The sequence below is a fragment of the Chiloscyllium plagiosum genome, unplaced genomic scaffold (assembly GCF_037043375.1).
Source record: "Chiloscyllium plagiosum isolate Xiang-an unplaced genomic scaffold, Cpla_swu_hap1 HiC_scaffold_4, whole genome shotgun sequence".
Lineage (NCBI taxonomy): Eukaryota > Metazoa > Chordata > Chondrichthyes > Orectolobiformes > Hemiscylliidae > Chiloscyllium > Chiloscyllium plagiosum.
The window spans coordinates 147,835,957-147,855,237 of record NW_028270142.1 but is presented as its reverse complement, the minus strand read 5'-3'; the positions used below and the strand labels follow the sequence as shown (position 1 = coordinate 147,855,237).

The 19,281-nt window shown below is 45.5% G+C and overlaps 2 protein-coding genes across 2 annotated transcripts in view; one reads left to right on the top strand and one right to left on the bottom strand.

Moving 5' to 3' along the window:
• The window catches only part of atg9b (autophagy related 9B), a 119,708-nt gene extending 117,445 nt beyond the window's left edge, over positions 1-2,263 (bottom strand). Inside the window, exon 1 of the mRNA XM_087986771.1 lies at positions 629-2,263. The gene's annotated coding sequence lies outside the window, so the exon portion shown is untranslated. The remainder of the gene's footprint in view (positions 1-628) is intronic.
• A 235-nt stretch (positions 2,264-2,498) lies between these two features.
• The window catches only part of abcb8 (ATP binding cassette subfamily B member 8), a 62,297-nt gene continuing 45,514 nt past the window's right edge, over positions 2,499-19,281 (top strand). The window contains exons 1-2 of the mRNA XM_043687563.2: positions 2,499-2,701; positions 10,449-10,791. Of these exons, the coding sequence (XP_043543498.2) occupies positions 2,598-2,701; positions 10,449-10,791 (447 nt within the window). The 5' untranslated portion in view covers positions 2,499-2,597. The remainder of the gene's footprint in view (positions 2,702-10,448; positions 10,792-19,281) is intronic.

The following is a 19,281-nucleotide window of genomic DNA, read 5'->3' as shown; positions in this document are numbered from 1 at the left end:
TCAAAATTAACAGTAAAGCTCACTGTGAAACAACTGAATCTAGATACAAATATAAAGACAGCTGCATCATAACAATACAATGGGAATGAACAACTATGACTCGGGGTCAGCTACACTTGCTGTCCCTCATTTTGGGCCTGAGGGACCAATTTCAATAGGTGAGCCTTTATAACTTTATGATTGGTAGCACCCAACATCATTAGTGCACACAAATTTGTTGCTTCCAGTATCATGAAGCAGGCACCTGCTATATTATCCTTCCGTCCTCCCTCCTTAGCCCAGGTCACACCAAGCTTAATGAAACTCACACACAGGCCGAGTCCAGCTGACTCAGCACAGATCCAGGTTGGCTCACGTTGCTGAGCTCAATCCTCTGAATGATATGAACCTGCATGTAGTGAGGGTGGGGTGTGGGTCTCCAGATAGTAAACATCCCATGAGGTGGGCAAGTAACGCAGCCAAGGTCAGCTCTCTGTTTTCAGAATGCCCTTGTAGAAATGCTGGATTGCATTACAGCCTCATGACAGATTTGGCAGCAGCTGTTTCTCTATATTAGTAACACGGGACCTTTGGATCTCCCACCCGTTCCACAACAACATACAAAAACACACATGGATCTGGTTCTTACCTTGAGTCATTCTTTGGGTAGACTGTGACATCTCATGCAGCCCCCCTTCTCCCTCCACTGCGTTCCCGTTACTCGCAGATCAAAGCTCTGACACACTAAACAACTCAACCTTCTCCTTGTTAAAGCATCCAATAAGCAGAGCAGACTGTGCAGCCAGCAGTCATTGCCTAACAGCAATATGATTTGTCATCCTTTTCATCCTTACTGCACTCTCTCTTCTCATGGCCTAATGGCAAATAGTAGAGATCCCCTGCTTTCCCTCCACTCTCATCACTTCTATACCACTCAGAGATGTGAAGGCATATCCGTCAGAGTAAACTGTTCTCCCTCAGAGTCCCAATTCCTTGCCTCTTCTCCACTCTGATATTTTCCTAATGTGCCTCTCTTGCTCCAGTTTAACTTTATAGCCACATGTAATGTCAAGAAATCCTTGCTCTGGCTTTCTGTGGTATCCAACTGGCCCGCTTCTGATGAATTTTGCAGTCAGTTTTCTTGCTGCTGTCTCCCTTGTTTCCGAACTCCTCTTGCCGTTTGTACACTGTGTGACAGTGTCTCTCTTCTTGCAGTATTTGTGCTCCTATTTATATTCCTTGTGCAGTCCATTTATATCTGCCTGGTGTTTACATCACATTCCTTACACTTTGCCTTCTCACTCTCCTCTGTAGTTCCCATAGGTTGTTTTGCAGTGTATTCTTGTTGTGACTTAAGCCCTATTTTCCCCCGGGATTGAAAGCCTCTCTTTCTTTTCATGTAGTGTCAGCACTCTGTTGATTACTAGTCTGTGCCTTCTTGCTCACTGATTCTGTTGGCTCTCTGTTACTGTTTCTTCTTCTTTCCTCTTCCTGCTGTTCTTCAGATTCTGTTTGTCTCTTTGCTCCCTTTCCATTACCTAGTTTGTTCCTCTTTGTTTCATTTGATTGTTGACTTTCCTGTCTGTTACCTTTTCTGGTTTCTGTTGATTGATCCTTGTCTTTTTCTTGAGCTTCTCTATCCTCCTGGCAATTTATTTTCTCCCTGATTATACCCCTCTTTTTTTTCCTCTCAGTCTTCCGTGCTCTATATATCACCTTCTCTCTTTTGTTCCTTTGGGCTACTTTTCCTCACTCCAACCTTTTTGCCTGTTTTCTTGATTTTTTTTTTAAAAAAGGTAGCTACACAAGTCTCATTTTCGTTTTATCCTTCCCCTTGTCTTTAATGATCTTTTTTCTCCCCACACTCTGCGCCTGTATCCCTCTGTCTTTGTATTTCTTTCTCCGCTTGTTGTGCCGTCTCTCTCAGCACATCAATCTCGCTTCCTGTATGGCATTTGTCTCTCTCCCCCCTTTGTACTCTTTCCCTGTATCGCTTGCAAGTGTTTTGCAATTTGCTCTCTCACCTCTTGTTATTTTTTTCCTTTTCTCTCTCTCTCTCTCTCGCCCTTTATCTGTATTTCACCATCTCTCCTTATATCTTACTCCTTTTCTTTCGACCTTTCTGTATGCTCGTCTATCTTCTTCTCTCGTCTTCTTCCTCTCTCTAGCACCCTTGTATTTTCTCTCTCCAACCTTGTATCTATCTACTGTTTTCACCACAAACTTTTAGTTTCTCCATCTATCTCTCTCTCTCCTTTTCTTCTTCTCTCCCTCCACAACAACCAACACAAATGACAGCTCTCGCCACTGACGTCACACATACAACCTCTGACCTCCACGGTTACATCACCGCCGACAGAAATAAATTAAAACAAACCACTACCATCTGGTCTTCCTCCTTTACTCATATCAGATTCGGCGACGAGAACGTTTAAAAAAAAACCGTACTCAGAATGAAAATAACCCGTGGTAAATGAGGAAATCGCGCTCAGGATTGTGGGTTGAATTAAAGATGGCGCTGTGCGCGTTGCTGGGGAAACGGTGTTGAGCGATTTCCAACCCTCCCTCCATCTCTAAAGGGATTCGATCGTCGTTCTTTTGTGTTCATATCATCTGCAATGCTTCACCTGTGTCTGAGGAGCAGCGTGAAGAGTCGAAGGTTGTTCCCTATCTGCCCCGTGAAGACTCAGCCGCGAACGGGCGGGAGGACCAGCGCCGGCAGGTAGGGGGATGTGCTGGTGGAGAGAGGAGCCGGTTTTTGCAGAGCATGTTGGGAGCTGTAGTTCTGCCTTTCCACCAGTTGCGACCACTTCAATAGGAAGGTGTGAAGAGGAGAACTACAATCCCCGGCAACCATTTCTGACCAGGCAAAACGAACTTCACTCCCAACAGAGTGACACTGGGAATGGTAGATCCCGAGTCTGAGGCCAGTGGCAGCTCCAGATCACCTCAGAAGCGATTTGAGAAAATTTCTTTTTGCGTGGTGGGAATCTGGGATGCACTGCTTGGGAGGATAGTTGAGGTAGTAACCTCATAACTTTTATAAAGTACTTAGATGAACACTTGAAATGTCATAATGTTCATGGATATGGGGCCAAGTGCAGCAAGGTGGGATTAGTGTAGATTTAGATTAGCTTTTTTTATGGGTATAGGTGAGATGCGCCAAGGGCTCCTCTGTATGCTATGAAGCGGAGGGCTTTGAGTCCTTCGTGGTTGCCGTCGCCGCAGCCACTTCTGCCCCCAATGACATCACTCACCTGCACAACGACCAAGCCGCATGCGTCTCCGTCATCACGCCTAACCCGGCCCCCACGCCGATCTCTGTCTGCACGCCTAACCCCGCCCCGCCCCGATTCCCACACCCACGCCTAACCCTGCCCCCCAATCCCAGCTCCAGCCCCACACCAGGTCCTAGCTCCCAGCCCTGCCGTGATTTCACCATCCCTCCAGACCTCCCCCTCTCTGAGGATGAAAGATCAGTCCTCGGCAGAGGCGTCACCTTCATCCCCCGACGCCCTCGGATTAACGAGTTCAACACGCGGCAAGACATCGAACAATTCTTCCGCCGCCTTTGCCTCCGTGCCTACTTCTTCAACCAGGATTCTCGTCCACCCTCTGACGACCTCTTCTCCCGCCTCCAACACACTCCATCCACCTGGACACCCCGTGCTGGCCTCTTACCCGGCCTCGATCTCTTCATAGCCAACTGCCGCCGTGACATTAACCGCCTCAACCTCTTCACCTCTCTCACCCTCGGAACGTGCAGCCCTCCACTCCCTCCGTACCAACCCAACCTCACCATCCAAACCGGCTGACAAGGGAGGCGCGGTGGTAGTTGGTGCACCAGTCTTTACATCGCTGAGGCTAAACGCCAGCTCGCGGACACCTCCTCCTACTGCCTCCTTGACCATGACCTCACCTCCCATCACCAAACCATCATCTCCCAGACCATCCATAATCTCTTCACCTCAGGGGATCTCCCATCCACTGCCTTCAACCTCATAGTCCCACAACCCCGCACCGCCCATTTCTACCTCCTGCCCAAAATCCACAAACCTGACTGCCCCGGCTGACCCATTGTCTCAGCCTGCTCCTGCCCCACCGAATTCATCTCTGCACACCTCGACACTGTCCTGTCCCCCTTAGTCCAAGAACTCCCCACCTACATTCGGGACACCACCCACGCCCTCCACCTCCTCCATGATTTTCGTTTCCCCGGCCCCCAATGCCTTATCTTCACCTTGGAACTCCAGTCCCTGTACACCTCCATCCCCCATCACTAAGGACTCCAAGCCCTCCACTTCTTCCTTTCCCGCCATACCAACCAGTACCCTTCCACTGACACCCTCCTTCAACTGACTGAACTGGTCCTCACTCCGAACAACTTCTCTTTCCAATCCTCCCACTTCCTCCAAACCAAAGGAGTAGCCATGGGCACCTGGATGGGCTCTAGCTATGCCTGCCTCTTCGTAGGATATGTGGAACAGTCCATCTTCTGCAGCTACACTGGCACCACACCCACCTTTTCCTCCGCTACATCGATGACTGTATCAGCGCTGCCTCGTGCTCCCATGAGAGGTTGAACAGTTCATCCACTTTACTAACACCTTCCACCCCAACCTCAAATTTACCTGGACCGTCTCAGACTCCTCCCTCCCCTTCCTAGACCTCTCCATTTCTATCTCAGGTGACCGAATCAACACAGACATTTACTATAAACCGACCGACTCCCACAGCTACCTAGACTACACCTCCTCCCACCCTGCCCCCTGTAAAAACGCCATCCCATATTCCCAATTCCTTTGTCTCAGCAGCATCTGCTCCCAGGAGGACCAATTCCAATACTGAACAACCCAGATGGCCTCTTTCTTCAAAGACTGCAATTTCCCCCCAGACATGGTCGACGATGCTCTCCACCGCATTTCCTCCACTTCCTGCTCCTCCGCCCTTGAGCCCCGTCCCTCCAATTGCCACCAGGACAGAATCCCACTGGTCCTCACCTACCACCCCACCAACCTCCATATACATCGTATCATTCGTCGTCATTTCCGCCACCTCCAAACGGACCCCACCACCAGGGATATATTTCCCTCCCCTCCCCTATCAGCGTTCCGAAAAGACCACTCCCTCCGTGACTCCCTCGTCAGGTCCACACCCCCCACCAACCCAACCTCCACTCCCGGCACCTTCCCCTGCAACAGCAAGAAATGCAAAACTTGCGCCAACACCTCCCCCCTTACTTCCCTCCAAGGCCCCAAGGGATCCTTCCATATCCGCCACAAATTCACCTGCACCTCCACACACACCATTTACTGCATCCGCTGCACCCGATGTGGCCTCCTCTATATTGGGGAGACAGGCCGCCTACTTGCGGAACGTTTCAGAGAACACCTCTGGGACACCCGCACCAACCAACCCAACTACCCCGTGGCTCAACACTTCAACTCCCCCTCCCACTCCACCAAGGACATGCAGGTCCTTGGACTCCTCCATCGCCAGACCATAGCAATACGACAGCTGGAGGAAGAGTGCCTCATCTTCCGCCTAGGAACCCTCCAACCACAAGGGATGAACTCAGATTTCTCCAGTTTCCTCATTTCCCCTCCCCCTACCTTGTCTCAGTCAAACTCAGCCTCGAACTCAGCACCACCTTCCTAACCTGAAATCTTCTTCCTGACCTCTCTGCCCCCACCCCCACTCTGGCCTATCACCCTCACCTTATCACCCTCACCTTTAACCTCCTTCCACCTATCGCATTTCCAATGCCCCTCCCCCAAGTCCCTCCTCCCTACCTTTTATCTTAGCCTGCTTGGCACACTTTCCTCATTCCTGAAAAAGGGCTCATGCCCGAAACATTGATTCTACTGCTCCTTGGCTGCTGCCTGACCTGCTGCGTTTTCCAGCAACATATTTTCACCTCTATCCTGGATGGTGTCAATCTTCTTGAGTGTTGGACTTGCACCCATCCAGGCAAGTGAGGAGCATTCCATTGCACTCCTGACTTGTGCCTTGTAGATCGTGGACAGGCATTGTGGAGCTGAAAGTTGAGTTACTTGCTGCAGTATTCCAAGCCTCTGACTTGTCTTGTAGCCACTGTGTTTTTGTAGTGAGTCCAGTTCAGTTTCTGGAAAAATGGTAACCTCAAAGATGTTGATAGTGGGGGATTCAGTGATGGTTACACCATTGCATGTCGAGGGGTGGTGTTTCGACCATGTCCCAGTGGTGATCGTCATTGCCTGGCATTTGTGTGGTGCAAATGTACTTGCTACTTGTCAGCCCAAACCTGAATATTATGCAGATCTTCTTGCATTTGAACATGGACTGCTTCAGTATCTGAGGAGTCACGAATGGTACTGAACTTTGTACAATTATCAGTGAACATCCCTATATCTGACCTTATGATGGAGGAACGATCATTGATGAAGCAGCTGAAGACAGTTGGCCCTAGGATTCGACCCTGAGGTACTTCTACAGGATCTCCTGAAGTTGAGATGACTGACTTCCCAACAACTATGACTATCTTCCTATATTGTATGTATAACCAGCCAGTGGAGAGTTTACCCCTTGATATCCATTGATTCCAGTTTTGACAGGGCTCCTTGAAACCACACTCAGTCAAATGCAACCTTGATGTCAAGAGCTGTCACTCTCACCTAACCTCTGGAATTCAGCTCTTTTGTCCATGATTTAACCAAATGAGGTCAGGAGCTGAGTAGCCCTGGTGGAACCCAAACTGGGCATCACTGAACAGTTTATTGCTGAGCAGTTGCTGCTTGATAGAACTGTTGATGATGCCTTCCATCACTTTACTGATGATCATGAGTAGACTGATGGGGCAGTAACTGGCTGGGTTAGATTTGTCTTGCTTTTTACATAGGACATACCTGGGCAATTTTCCACATTGTCAGAAAGATGCCAGTGTTGTAACTGTATTGGAAGGACTTGGCTAGGGGAGTGGCAAGTTCTAGAGCATGAATATTGTTAAGGCCTGTTGCCTTTGCAACATTCAGTGACTCCCACCATTTTGTGATATCATGTGAAGTGAATTGAATTGGCTGGCGATTGGTATCTGGGATGCTGAGGGCCACTATAGGAGGCAGAGATGGATCATCCACTCTGCACTCCTGGCTGAAGATTGCTGTGAATGCTTCTGCCTTCTCTTTTTTGCAGTGATGTATTGGGCTCTTCCATCATTGAGGAGGGTAATATTTGTGGAGACTCCTACTCCAGTGAGTTATTTAATTGACTGGATGTGATAGGACTGCAGAGCTTAGATCTGATTTGTTAGTTGTGGGATTGCTGAGGTCTGTCCTTCTCTTGTTGCTTATCCTGTTTTGACATACAAGTAATGCTGTTTGGTAGCTTCACCTTTTTTTTGTTTAGGTATGCCTGGTGCTACCTCTGGCATGCTCTCCTGCACTCTCCATTGAACCAGGGTTGATCCTTGGCTTGATAGTAATTTAGAGTTAGGTTTTATTGTCATATATACTCAAGTCTAAGGATTCAGGAGTATAGTGAAAAGTCTGCAATATCATCACTCGCAGTGCCATCTGAAGTACAAAGTACCTAGGTACAAAGTGGAAAAACAAAGAAATAAGTTAAACATTCAACATAACAGTTCTTCTCAGTATAAAGTAGTAAATAAATAAAATTAAAAGTTTCAAAATTAGTCGTTCTTTAGCCATACGTTTGCAGTTGCTCCATCCTGGGCTTCCCCACGTGGGCTTGCACTCTCTACAAGAGATTGATCTCTTCTCTATGCTGAGTTCGTTGTCTCAATCTCTGCGCTGCCGTCTCTCTGCCAGCTACCATCTGGGCTCACCAGCCACCTTGCTACAGACTGTTAGAGTCCCGCCATGTACCTATTTGGGTCTCCAGCCACTCCTGTACTCTGCACCTTGAAGAAACCACCATTTTGCCAGAGTTTTGCCTGGGCACACCAACTGCCTCATGACTGACTACCAGCGTCCCTGCTCTGACACCCCCACCACCCCCAGCTTCTGCTGTTGCCGCCACTGCCTCCACAACTGAGCTCCATTCAGAAAGTGAGTAGAGGGATAAGAAACTAAAACAAAAAGAAAAGCATTCAGAGTGGACGGGCTCCAGCTCAGTAGCCTGACTCCACTGCCATCCTGGAAAGTGACAGTTTAAAAGGCTTGACAGCTGACAGGCTGTGACATGAACATCCTCAATGACTTGCTCGATCTGTTTGAAGTCCACCCCATTTATCATCCATTTGATGTTGTGAGCCATCAGCAGTAGCAGAATCATGCTCCATCACAGTCTGCAATGTCATGACCCAGTTTCAGCCTTGGGTGACTCAGTGTGGAGTTTCCATGTGTTTGCGTTGGGTTTCTCTGGGTGCTCAGTTTTCCCCTTGAGTCGAAAGATGTGCAGCCTAGGTGGATTGGCCATAAGGATAGGGTAGGATGCTGTGTCTGGGTGGGATGTGCTTTGGAGGGTTGATATGAATTCATTGGGCTGAATGGCCTCCTCCGGCACTGTTGGGGTTCTATGATTCTACTCTCGTCAGTAAAGTGATGGAAACTATCATCCACAGCGCTGTCCAGTAGCACCTGCTCAACAATAGCTTGCTCAGTGAAGCCCAGTTTGGGTTCTCCCAGGTTATGATCTCATTATAACCTTGTTTCATACATGGACAAATAACTGAATTTCAGAGAGAGATAGTCCTTCACATCAAGGCCACATTTGACAGAGTGTGGCATCAAAGAGCCTGAGCAAAACTGGAATCAGTGGGAATTGTGGCAAATTCTCTGATTAATCATATCTAGCACATAAAAAGATGGTTGTGGTTGTTTTAGGTCAGCCATCTCAGCTCTGCACGAGTTCCTCAGGGTAATGTCCTAGTCACAACCATCATCAGCTGCTGCATCAACGACCTTCCCTCTGTCATAAGGTCAGAAGTAAGGATATTCACTGATTGCACAATGTTCGGCAGCGTCCACAACTCCTCATCAGTCCATGTCTAATTCTGGAATTCGGTTCTTTTGACAATGTTTGAACAAAGGCTGTAATGTGATCAGATCTGGACAATATCCAGGCTGTTAAGAGACAATGTAACCTCCACACGTTGACATTCAGTGGTGTTCCCAATACTGAGTTTCCCACTATCCTGAAGGTTAACATTCATGAGAAATTTCACTGGACTTACCGTATAAACACTAGCCACAGGAACGGGTCAGATGCTAGGAATACTGTAGCGAGTAATTCACCTCCTGACTCCTTAAACCCATCAACCAGGCACAAGTCAGGAGCGTGTTGGAATACTGCCCACTGCCTGGATGGGTGCAGCTCAAACAACACTCAAGAAGCTGTACACCATCCAGGACAAAGTAGCCCACTTGACTGGTGTCGCATCCACCCTCCACCACTGATGCTCAGCAACAGTGTGTACTAACTAACAGTGTGCACTGCAGAAACTCATCAAAGCTCCTTGCACAACACCTTCCAAATCCATGATCACTTCTGGAAGGACAAAGGCCGCAGATATGTGGGAACACCACCATCTGCAAGTTCCCCTCGAAGCCACTCCCCTTCCTGACCTGGAAATACATCGCCGTTCCTTCACTGTCACGGGTCATAATCTTAGAATTTCCTCCCTAAGGGTATTGTGGGTCTACCCACATGGACTACAATGGTTCAAGAAGGCAGCTCATCACCACTTGTCAAGGACAACTAGGGATCAGCAGTAAATGCTGGCCCAGCCAGACAGGCCCAAATCCCACCAGTGCACAACTTCAAACAAAAGTAAGACTGTTGGTAGGACTGTATGTCTGATGGAAGAAGTTGTTAACAGTATTGTCAAGCAGCGTTTTCTCACGGTAGCTTGCTCGCTGATGCTCACCTGGGTTCTGTAGGGCCATATGAATCCAGACCTGATTATAACCTTGGTTATATATGGGTAAGTGAGCTGAATTCCAGAGGTGAGGTGAGAGTGACAGCCATTCAAACCAGGGCCAAATGGTGGCATCAAGGAACTCTAGCGAAACTGGGAATTGGAGACAACTCTTCACTGGTTAGAATTTATACAGCATAAAGGAAGAGTTTTGTGGTTCCTTGAGGGCCTTAGGGCATCAATAGGAAGTTGAAGTGAGAAATGTGGGAGAATAAAGTGAGGATGGTTTTGAGAGGCACAGTGAGAAGGGGGAGCAGTGGATGTCACAGTGTGGAGATTGGGCTGTAGGAGGGGCAGGAGGAATGTCTGTGGCATGATAAGGCTGGGTTGTGGGAGGGAAACAGTGAGGTGGTAAGACTGTGGGAGGGGAACATTAAGGATGTGGGGCTGTGAGAAAAGCAATAGAGGGATGGTCTGGGGAGCGTAATGAACTTGGGCTGTGGGAGGAGTACAGTAAAGCAGTGGGATTGGGCTCATTCACAAAGTTGGCAATCTTTCTGAACCTACATAATTTCTTTTCTTCTAAATTAACTTGTTAATTTTCTTTCTGCAGGATCTGTCTGAACTGGGGTCAGCCATGTTGGAGATATCCTCTGGCTACAGAGGTTTCAGAATGTACTTCCATCTCCCAGTTGTTGTACAAGTCAGGAAAAAGCATCAGACAGTGTGTGTATGGCTGGCTACGTGGCCGAGTGAGGACTCATCATACCTTCCTATTGGTGACTTCTCCTGGGCTAATAACTCTAGGACTGCAATTCCGTAACAACGTCGCGCATTGTGAAGAGGAACAGAGGTGTAAAGTTAAGCAATCCCCGCAACCTGTACCTGAATTTAACTGGAAGGAGTTTTGGAAGTTTCTTCGCCCTGAATTTGCTACTCTGATTTGGGCAATACTCGTAAGTAACTGAGATCAGCTGACCAAATATAGTCTGAAGCATTTTGAGTTGCAGTTCTTGTGCCAAGTACATCTGAAAATGTGGACAAAGCTAGCATTTATTGCCCATACTTATTGTCCTGGAGAAGGTTATAATGCGCTGCAACTATAGTCAATGCAGTGTCAGGACACCCTTAGTGCTGTCAGGGAGTGAGTATGAGGATTTTTACCCTGCAGTGCTGAAGAAACTGTGATATGTTTCCAAGTCAGGATGGTGCGTGGCTTGAAGGGGAATTTGCTGATGGTGGTTTCCTATTCTTATCTTGCAGACGTAGGTTAATGGTAGACTGATTTAACGTTCTGTAATCATCCTGGCTTATAAATTCTGGGAAAAGTAGGAGTTGGGAACGGATGCATCAGAAAGCAATCTAAAGAAATGGTGAGACTAGGAAGGACTTTGGTAAGAGTAACAAAAAGATGGGGTACTGGGCTAATGGTCGGATACTTGGTAGTGTGGATGAGCAGAGGGATCTTGGTGTCCATGTACATAGATCTTTGAAAGTTGCCACCCATGTAAATAGTGCGGTGAAGAAGGCATATGGCGTACTGGCTTTTATTGGTAGAGGAATTGAGTTCCGGAGTCCTGAGATAATGTTGCAGTTGTATAAGACTCTGGTGCGGCCGCACCTGGAGTATTGTGTGCAGTTTTGGTCGCCATACTATAGGAAGGATGTGGAGGCACTGGAACGGGTGCAGAGGAGGTTTACCAGGATGTTGCCTGGTATGGTAGGAAGATCGTATGAGGAAAGGCTGAGGCACTTGGGGTTGTTTTCATTGGAGAAAAGAAGGTTTAGGGGTGACTTGATAGAGGTGTACAAGATGATTAGGGGTTTAGATAAGGTTGACCGTGAGAACCTTTTTCCATGTATGGAGTCAGCTATTACGAGGGGGCATAGCTTTAAATTAAGGGGTGGTAGATATAGGACAGATGTTAGGGGTAGGTTCTTTACTCAGCAAGTCGTGAGTTCATGGAATGCCCTGGCAGTAGCAGTGGTGGACTCTCCCTCTTTATGGGCATTTAAACAGGCATTGGATAGGCATATGGAGGATAGTGGGCTAGTGTAGGTTAGGTGGGCTTGGATCGGCGCAACATCGAGGGCCAAAGGGCCTGTACTGCGCTGTATTCTTCTATGTTCTATGACATCATCAAGACATTGCAACACATGAGGAGGCCATTCAACCCATTGTCTTAACCAGACACATTCCACAATTTGGCGAGGTGATGTCCTAGTGGTATTATCACGAGAGTATAACTCCAGAGATGGCAGATATTGGAAATTGAATCCAATAAACATTTGGAATTAAGAGTCTAATGATGACCATGAAACTTGTCGATTGTTGTACAAACTCATCTGGTTCCCTGACGTCCTTCGGGGAAGGAAACTGTCACCATTACCTATATGTAACTCCAGACCCACACCAATTTGGTTGACTGTCAACCTCCCTCTGGACAATTATGGATGGGGCAATAAATGCTGGCCTAGCCAGTGACCCCCACATCTCATGAATCCATTTAAAAAAAAGTTCCCTAAACTTCTGTGCTTCCTCTTTTTGTCTCTAGCCTGGTTTTAATTCAGCAAGTTAGTTCAAACTATTTAACGTTTAAAACAAAAATTTGCTTTGAATCTTAATAGTTTGCATTGACTTGTTCATTTAATAGGTTCTACCCTGATTCTGCTTCTGGACAAGCACAGCCCAGAGCTTGTGAACTCAAATGCACCAAGGCATGTTATGAAATTAAACTGAATAAATCTGTGGATCTAAACATTCGGACAAGTCATCATGAAAACCATTGGATTATTGTGTAAACTCATTTGAGTCAAGGAAGGCAAACTGATGTTCCCACCTAATCTGGGTCATGCATATATGCACATACATACATAATATATTTATACTTGTGTAAGGTACATATATACATACATGAAATAGGAGCTGGAGTATCTAACGGTTTGTCCCTTGAGTCTCCTCCTCCATTTGATAAGATTGTGGCTGATCTATTTGTGGTCTCAACTCCACTTTCGCACCTATCCCGGGTACCCTCTGTCTCTTTGTTTTTCATTTAAAAATCTATGCCATTCAGCATTAAAAATACTCAATGATTCAGCCTCCATTTGTCTGGGGAAGAGAATTCCACAAACCAATGACTCTGAGAAAATATTTTTTCCTCATTTCCGTCTTATTTTTAAACTTCATCTAATTCTCATCTATCCCTAAAGGGAAACAGCCTCTCAGCATCCTGTCAAATCCCCTGATTTGTATGATTCAATAAGATCACTTCTCACTCTCTGCTAAACTCCAAAAAATACAGTTTTATAATGTATAACATTGAAATGACTTTAAGTGGTACGCTATCACAATAGTCTCCTAGACTGGCTATCTGTAGCTGTTTCATTAATGACTTTCCCTCCAATGTGCAGTTAGCTGAGATCATAAGGAATGAGAGCTGGGTGTGATTGCCAGTTTTCCCTTCTGGCTTAATCAGCTACATACTAAGATCAGGGCTGTTTTGTTTTTGAAGTGGACATTGATGTTCACTGATTATTCAGCATTCAGTCCAACTAACAACTCTTCAGATAATGAAAGAGTCTGTGCCCATATGCAAGAGGACTGGACAGTATTCCGGCTTGGTCCAATTATTGGTATGTTACATTTGCAGCACACATGCAAGGCAATAACCATCTCCAAAAGGAGAGAATATAACCACTTCCTCATGATATTCAACAACATTAACTTTCTGAATCCTTGATCATCAACATCCTGGGAATCACAAATAATTGTAACTGAAGTGAAAGCTATAATATTGTGGTGATGAGCAGGTCAGAGGTTGGGGATTCTGCACCTAGCAGCAAATTCTGTCTTGCAAATGTCTACCCATGATCAACATGGCACAAGTAAAGAGTGTGATGGAATACTCCCCACTTGCCTGGATGTATACAGCTGCAACAACACTCGAGCTTGACATCATCCAGAACAAAGTAGCCTGCTTGATTGGTACCATGTCCATCCCTTCACCACCAATGCTCAGCAGTGTCAGTGTGTAATATCTACAAATATGAGCTGCAGAAATTCAACAAGTACTTTTCCCCTTCATGTAGAATAGAATAAAATTGTTCCAGCAGGAGGTGGACTGTTGGCATGCTGATCATGCCAGCTACCTACAAGAGTAATTTAGCTCATGTCAATCCCCTATGTATTCTTAACCCTAACTTCGACCATGTGAGAACGAGGGATCAAAGGCTTTGCAATACCACCTTTACAAGTTGCTCTCTAATCACAGGCCTCCTTGACTTGGAACTATATCCTTGATCCTTCATGGTTGATGAATGAAAGTTCTGAAATTCTCTCTGCACATTGTACTATGTGGATCACAACTGTTTAACGAGGTCACACATTTCGATAATGAATAGACAACCGAGTTCACATCCTGTAATTAAATTTGTAAAAAGCATGTCTGCTTGCTCGGTGACGTTTAATTGCTTACAGGTAGGAGATTGCTTGAAAATTCTTCTTCTAACTTTAAGGCACTACATTAAATTTGAAAAGCATTTTCCTTTCACCTGTTGCTTAGGAACCAGTTGCCAGTTTCAAAATATCAGTGAAGTTATTGGTTTAAAATTCAGAATCCAGCACTGCCTTCTGCCAGCAGTCAAAGTCATACAGCACAAAAAGGGACTTTTTGATCCAACTCATCCACACTGACCACACATCTCAATCCAACCTAGTCCTATTTGCTAGCATTTGGCCCATACACCTCTAACTCTTCCTATTCGTGTACCCATCCAGATGCCTTTTAACTGCTATTAATGTACTAGCCTCCACCACTTTCTCTAGTAGCTCATTCCATACACACACCACCCTCTGTGCTCCTTTTTAAAACTTTTCCCTCTCGCCTTAAACTTATGCCCTTTAGCTTTGGACTCCCCTACGCTAGAAAAAAGATCTTGGCTATTCACCATGCATCTCATGATTTTCTTTAGGTGTGGCAAAGGGGACCTGGCAGACTGTACTGAACTGCTGGGCATGCACCACTGCCCAACTACATAGCAGCAGGAATCTGCCCAGCCCAGATTCTATCCTCTAGATTGGTGGGCCTGAAGCCCAGTGTTCTGGCTCCATGTTTTGATGCTAATGTGGCAATGGAGCATCAACCAGTACCACAATGAACTTGCTCTGACATCTGGCAGCTGAGTGAAGTTTGACTGATTGGCAACTGGAGAAAGTCACTCTACAAGGCTGTTGCTGTGCTGACCTTTTTATGTTGCTCTCCTCCCTTGACTGTTTCTTGGAAAACATTACTCGTTACATTTAAAGAGGTATTTGTTCTTGTTAGAGGCAAAACACACCTTAATTGAAGCTATGCGATATGGATTAATTTATACATTATCCTGAACCAAATATTTGCATCAACTGTGGATAATATGACACAAGAATTAGGAGGAGAGAAAGGCCATTTGTCCCCTCAAGCCTGCTCTGCTAATCTGATTGCGACCTCAATACTAAATCTTATCCACTCCATAACCCTTGACTCCTTTTGAATCAAAAATCTAGCTTAATTTTGAACACACTCAATGTCTCAGATTCCACTGTTCTTTACAAAAGAGAATTCCACAGACCAATGAGTGTCAGAGAAACTGTGTCTCCTTATTTCAGCTTTTAATGAGAATTTCCTCGTTTAAGGTGTCCCCACAACATTATACTCACATTAATTAAATATTCAACATGTAACAGAAAATTTTAAGCTTTAGATTCTTCAACTAACTTTTTATGAAAAGGATACTGTTGTGGTAATATCACTTGTTTCGCAACTAAGAAGGCCAAGCTAATGCTCTGGGGACATGCGTACAATTCCCACCATGGCACCTGGTGGAATTTAAAACTGAGTAATAAATCTTGAAGTGAAAGCTATTCTCACTGATGATGATGAAACTATCATTAGTTGTTGTAAACTCCCATCTGGCACGCTAAAGCCTCTTACGAAGGATGGTCTGCCATTCTTACCTGGTCTCGACTCCAGACCTCCCAGCAATGATTCTTCACTGCCCTTTGAAATGCTGAGCAAGCCACTGAGTTCAGTGGTAATTGGCTGTGAACATTGCAAATCAACAAATTAATTTTACTCCACTACTGTAATTAAAAATGATGAAATACTGAATATGAGTTTGCTTCTAAAATATTTATCTAAATACAAGAAAAATGTTTTCAGTGTCCAGCTGATTTTCTGAAGTACAGTCATTTTACTGTTATTTCCATCTGTTTACGTGGTATTTTGTTGCTCAGATGGATGATTTATGATATTTTGGAAAAGGCTGAGCATGGACCTGATAGAGGCATTTAAAATTATGAGGGGCATGGACAGGGTGAATAGAAAGCAGCTGTTCCCCTTGGTTGAACAGTCAATAATAAGGGGGCAAAAGTTAAAGGTGAAGGCCAGGAGGTTTAGAGGAGATTTGAAGAAAAATGTTTTCCCCAGGATATGGTCGGAATCTGGAATACACTGCCTGGGAGGGTAGTGGAGGTGAGGCACATCACAATCTTCAAAGAGTACGTGAATAAGCAATTGAAATGTCATAACGTTCAAGGCGATGGACCAAGTGCTGCCAGGTAGGATGAACGTTGATATTTCAGTGCAGATTGCATGGGCCAAAATGTCTCTTCTGTACTGCACAACTCTGACTCACCCCTCTGCCCATTTGTCCCATACCTGAAGGAATGGAAAATTACTATGTTCTGATTTGTCATTTGGTTTCCATTGACAACTCAGCATATTTTCACACCTGGTTATCTGGCAGTTTTGGATAGGAGAGTGGCATCTGTATATGGTCTATCTTTTCTTAGATTGTAAAATTGGCTACTGTTTCACAGCAATTGAATCTTGGGTCCACAAAAGCCTGAGTTAGTATCAGGAAAAGGCTTTGGTAATGATACCTTAGGGAGCTAGTGTACAGAGTTCAGTTGCCTGATGGGCTAAACTGCAGAACTGACCAATGTAAAAGCGTTGAATGAGAATTCCTTCTTTGTGGAAATACTAATCAGCCTGAATTTGGAATGGATAAAATTAGGTACATAAATGGGCAGAGGGGTGAGTCAGAGTTGTGCAGTACAGAAGAAACATTTTGGCCCATGCAATCTGCACTGAAATATCAACGTTCATCCTACCTGGCAGCACTTGGTCCATCGCCTTGAACGTTATGACATTTCAATTGCTTGTTCGTGTACTCTTTGAAGATTGTGATGTGCCCCACCTCTACTACCCTCCCAGGCAGTGTATTCCAGATTCCCACCATATCCTGGGGAAAACATTTTTCTTCAAATCTCCTCTAAACCTCCTGGCCTTTACCTTTTAACTTTTGCCCCCTTATTATTGACTGTTCAACCAAGGGGAACAGCTGCTTTCTATTCACCCTGTCCATGCCCTCATAGTTTTAAATGCCTCTATCAGGTCCAGGCTCCGCTTTTAACAAAATACCATAAGATATCGGAGCAGAAATGGGCCATTTGACCACCGAGGTGGCTCCACTATTTGATCATAGACAGGCAGGAGGCTGGAAGAACACAACAAGCCAGGCAGCATCATGAGGTGGGGAAGTAGACGTTTCGGGTGTAACCCTTCTTCAGGACTGGGGATGGGTGTGGGGTGGGGGCTGCAGATAAAGGGGGTTGCAGGGTCAGAGTGGTGAAGTGGGGATAGGCGAAGACAGGTAGAGGGTATAACCTGGTTGGTCAATGAGAGGAATGAATCCGGTTGGTGGCAGTGAGCAGTGGAAGGGAGTCAAGAGTGTGGTGCTGGGAAAGCACTGCAGATCAGGCTGCATCCGAGGAGCAGGAGAATCAACGTTTCGGGCAAAAGCCCTTCATCAGGAAAACATTGAGTTCTCCAATTTCAAATAATCTCCATTCCCATCCCCTGACTCCCTCCCCCGCCCCTCCCTTCCACTCCTCCCTTCCATTTTGGAAACCATCATCTGTGGGGTGTTTTGCCACTATTTGATCATGGCTGATATGTTTCTCAACCCTGTTCTCTTGCTTTCTCCCCATAACCCTTCATCCCTTACTATTCAAGAACCAATGACACAGTCTCCACAGGCCTGTGCAGCAGTAAGTTTCTTAGATAAACCACCCTCTGGCTGAAGAAATTCTACCTCATCTCCATTCTAAAAGGTTGTAAGTTTACACTAAGGCTGTGCTGTTGGATCCTACCTCTTCTACTTGTGGAAATGTCTTCTCTGTGTCCACACTATCCAGGTCTCTCGATATGCTCTAAGTTTCAGTCAGATCTCCTACGTCCTTCTAAACTCCAAAAGGTACAGATCCAGAGTCCTCAACTGTTCCTCATGTAACAAGCCCTTTATAGAACATAGATCGTTTTTGTAGACATCTTCTGGACCCCTTCCAACACCAGCATATCCTTCCTTAGATACAGAGCCCAAAACTGCTCACAATATTCCAAATGCAGTCTGACCAGAGCCGTGTAGAACCTCAGCAGTACATCTTTGCTCTTTTTTTTTCTAGCCCTCTTGAAACAAATGCTGACATTACATTTACCTTCCTGTCACCTTCATGTTAACTTTAAGAGAATCCTGAGGTAAGACTCAAATTCCTTTATGCTTTAAATTTCCTCAGCCTTTTCCCATTTAGAAAATACTCTGTGCCTCTATTCTTCTCATTAAAATGCATAACCATCTTGTATTCCATCTCTCAGTTCTTTGCCCACTCTCCGAGCCTGGACAAATCCTTCTGCAGCTTCCCCACTTCCTCAACACCACCTATCTTTGTGTCATTTGTAAAATTAGCAACAATACCCTTTGTCCAGATCATTAATGTATAACATAAATGGTTGTGGTCCAAACAATGACCCTGCAAAATTCCATTTGTCACCAGCTGCCATCCTGAAAAAGACCCCATTATCCATACTGTCTGTCTTTTGCCAGTCAGCCAATCATCTATCCATGCCAGTAAATTGCCCCTAACACCTTGGGCTCTTAGCTTATTTAGCTGCTTCCACTGTGGCACCCTGTCAAAGGCCTTCTGGAAATCTAAGTAGATCAAGTCCACTTGCTCTCCTTTGTCTAACTTCTTATTAGGTCTTCAAAGAATTGGAACAGATTTGACAGACAAATAAAATCTCTTTACACCAAAGAAGACAACTTGAGCTTATACAGCATCTCTTCAAAGCTAAAATACTCTAACCCAGGGAACATCCTGATGATTCTCCTCTGCGCCCCCTCCAGTGCAAACACTTCCTTCCTATAGTATGGTGACTAGAAGTGCACACAGTCCCTCAGTTGTGGCTTAACCAAAGTCCTGTACAGCTCCAACATAACCTCCCTGCTCTTATAATCTGTGCCATGACTGATAAAGGGAATTGTTCCATATGCTTTCTTAACCCCCTTTTATTAATCTGTCCTGCCAACTTCAGGATTATGTGAAAGAGCATTCCAAGGTCCCTCTGTTC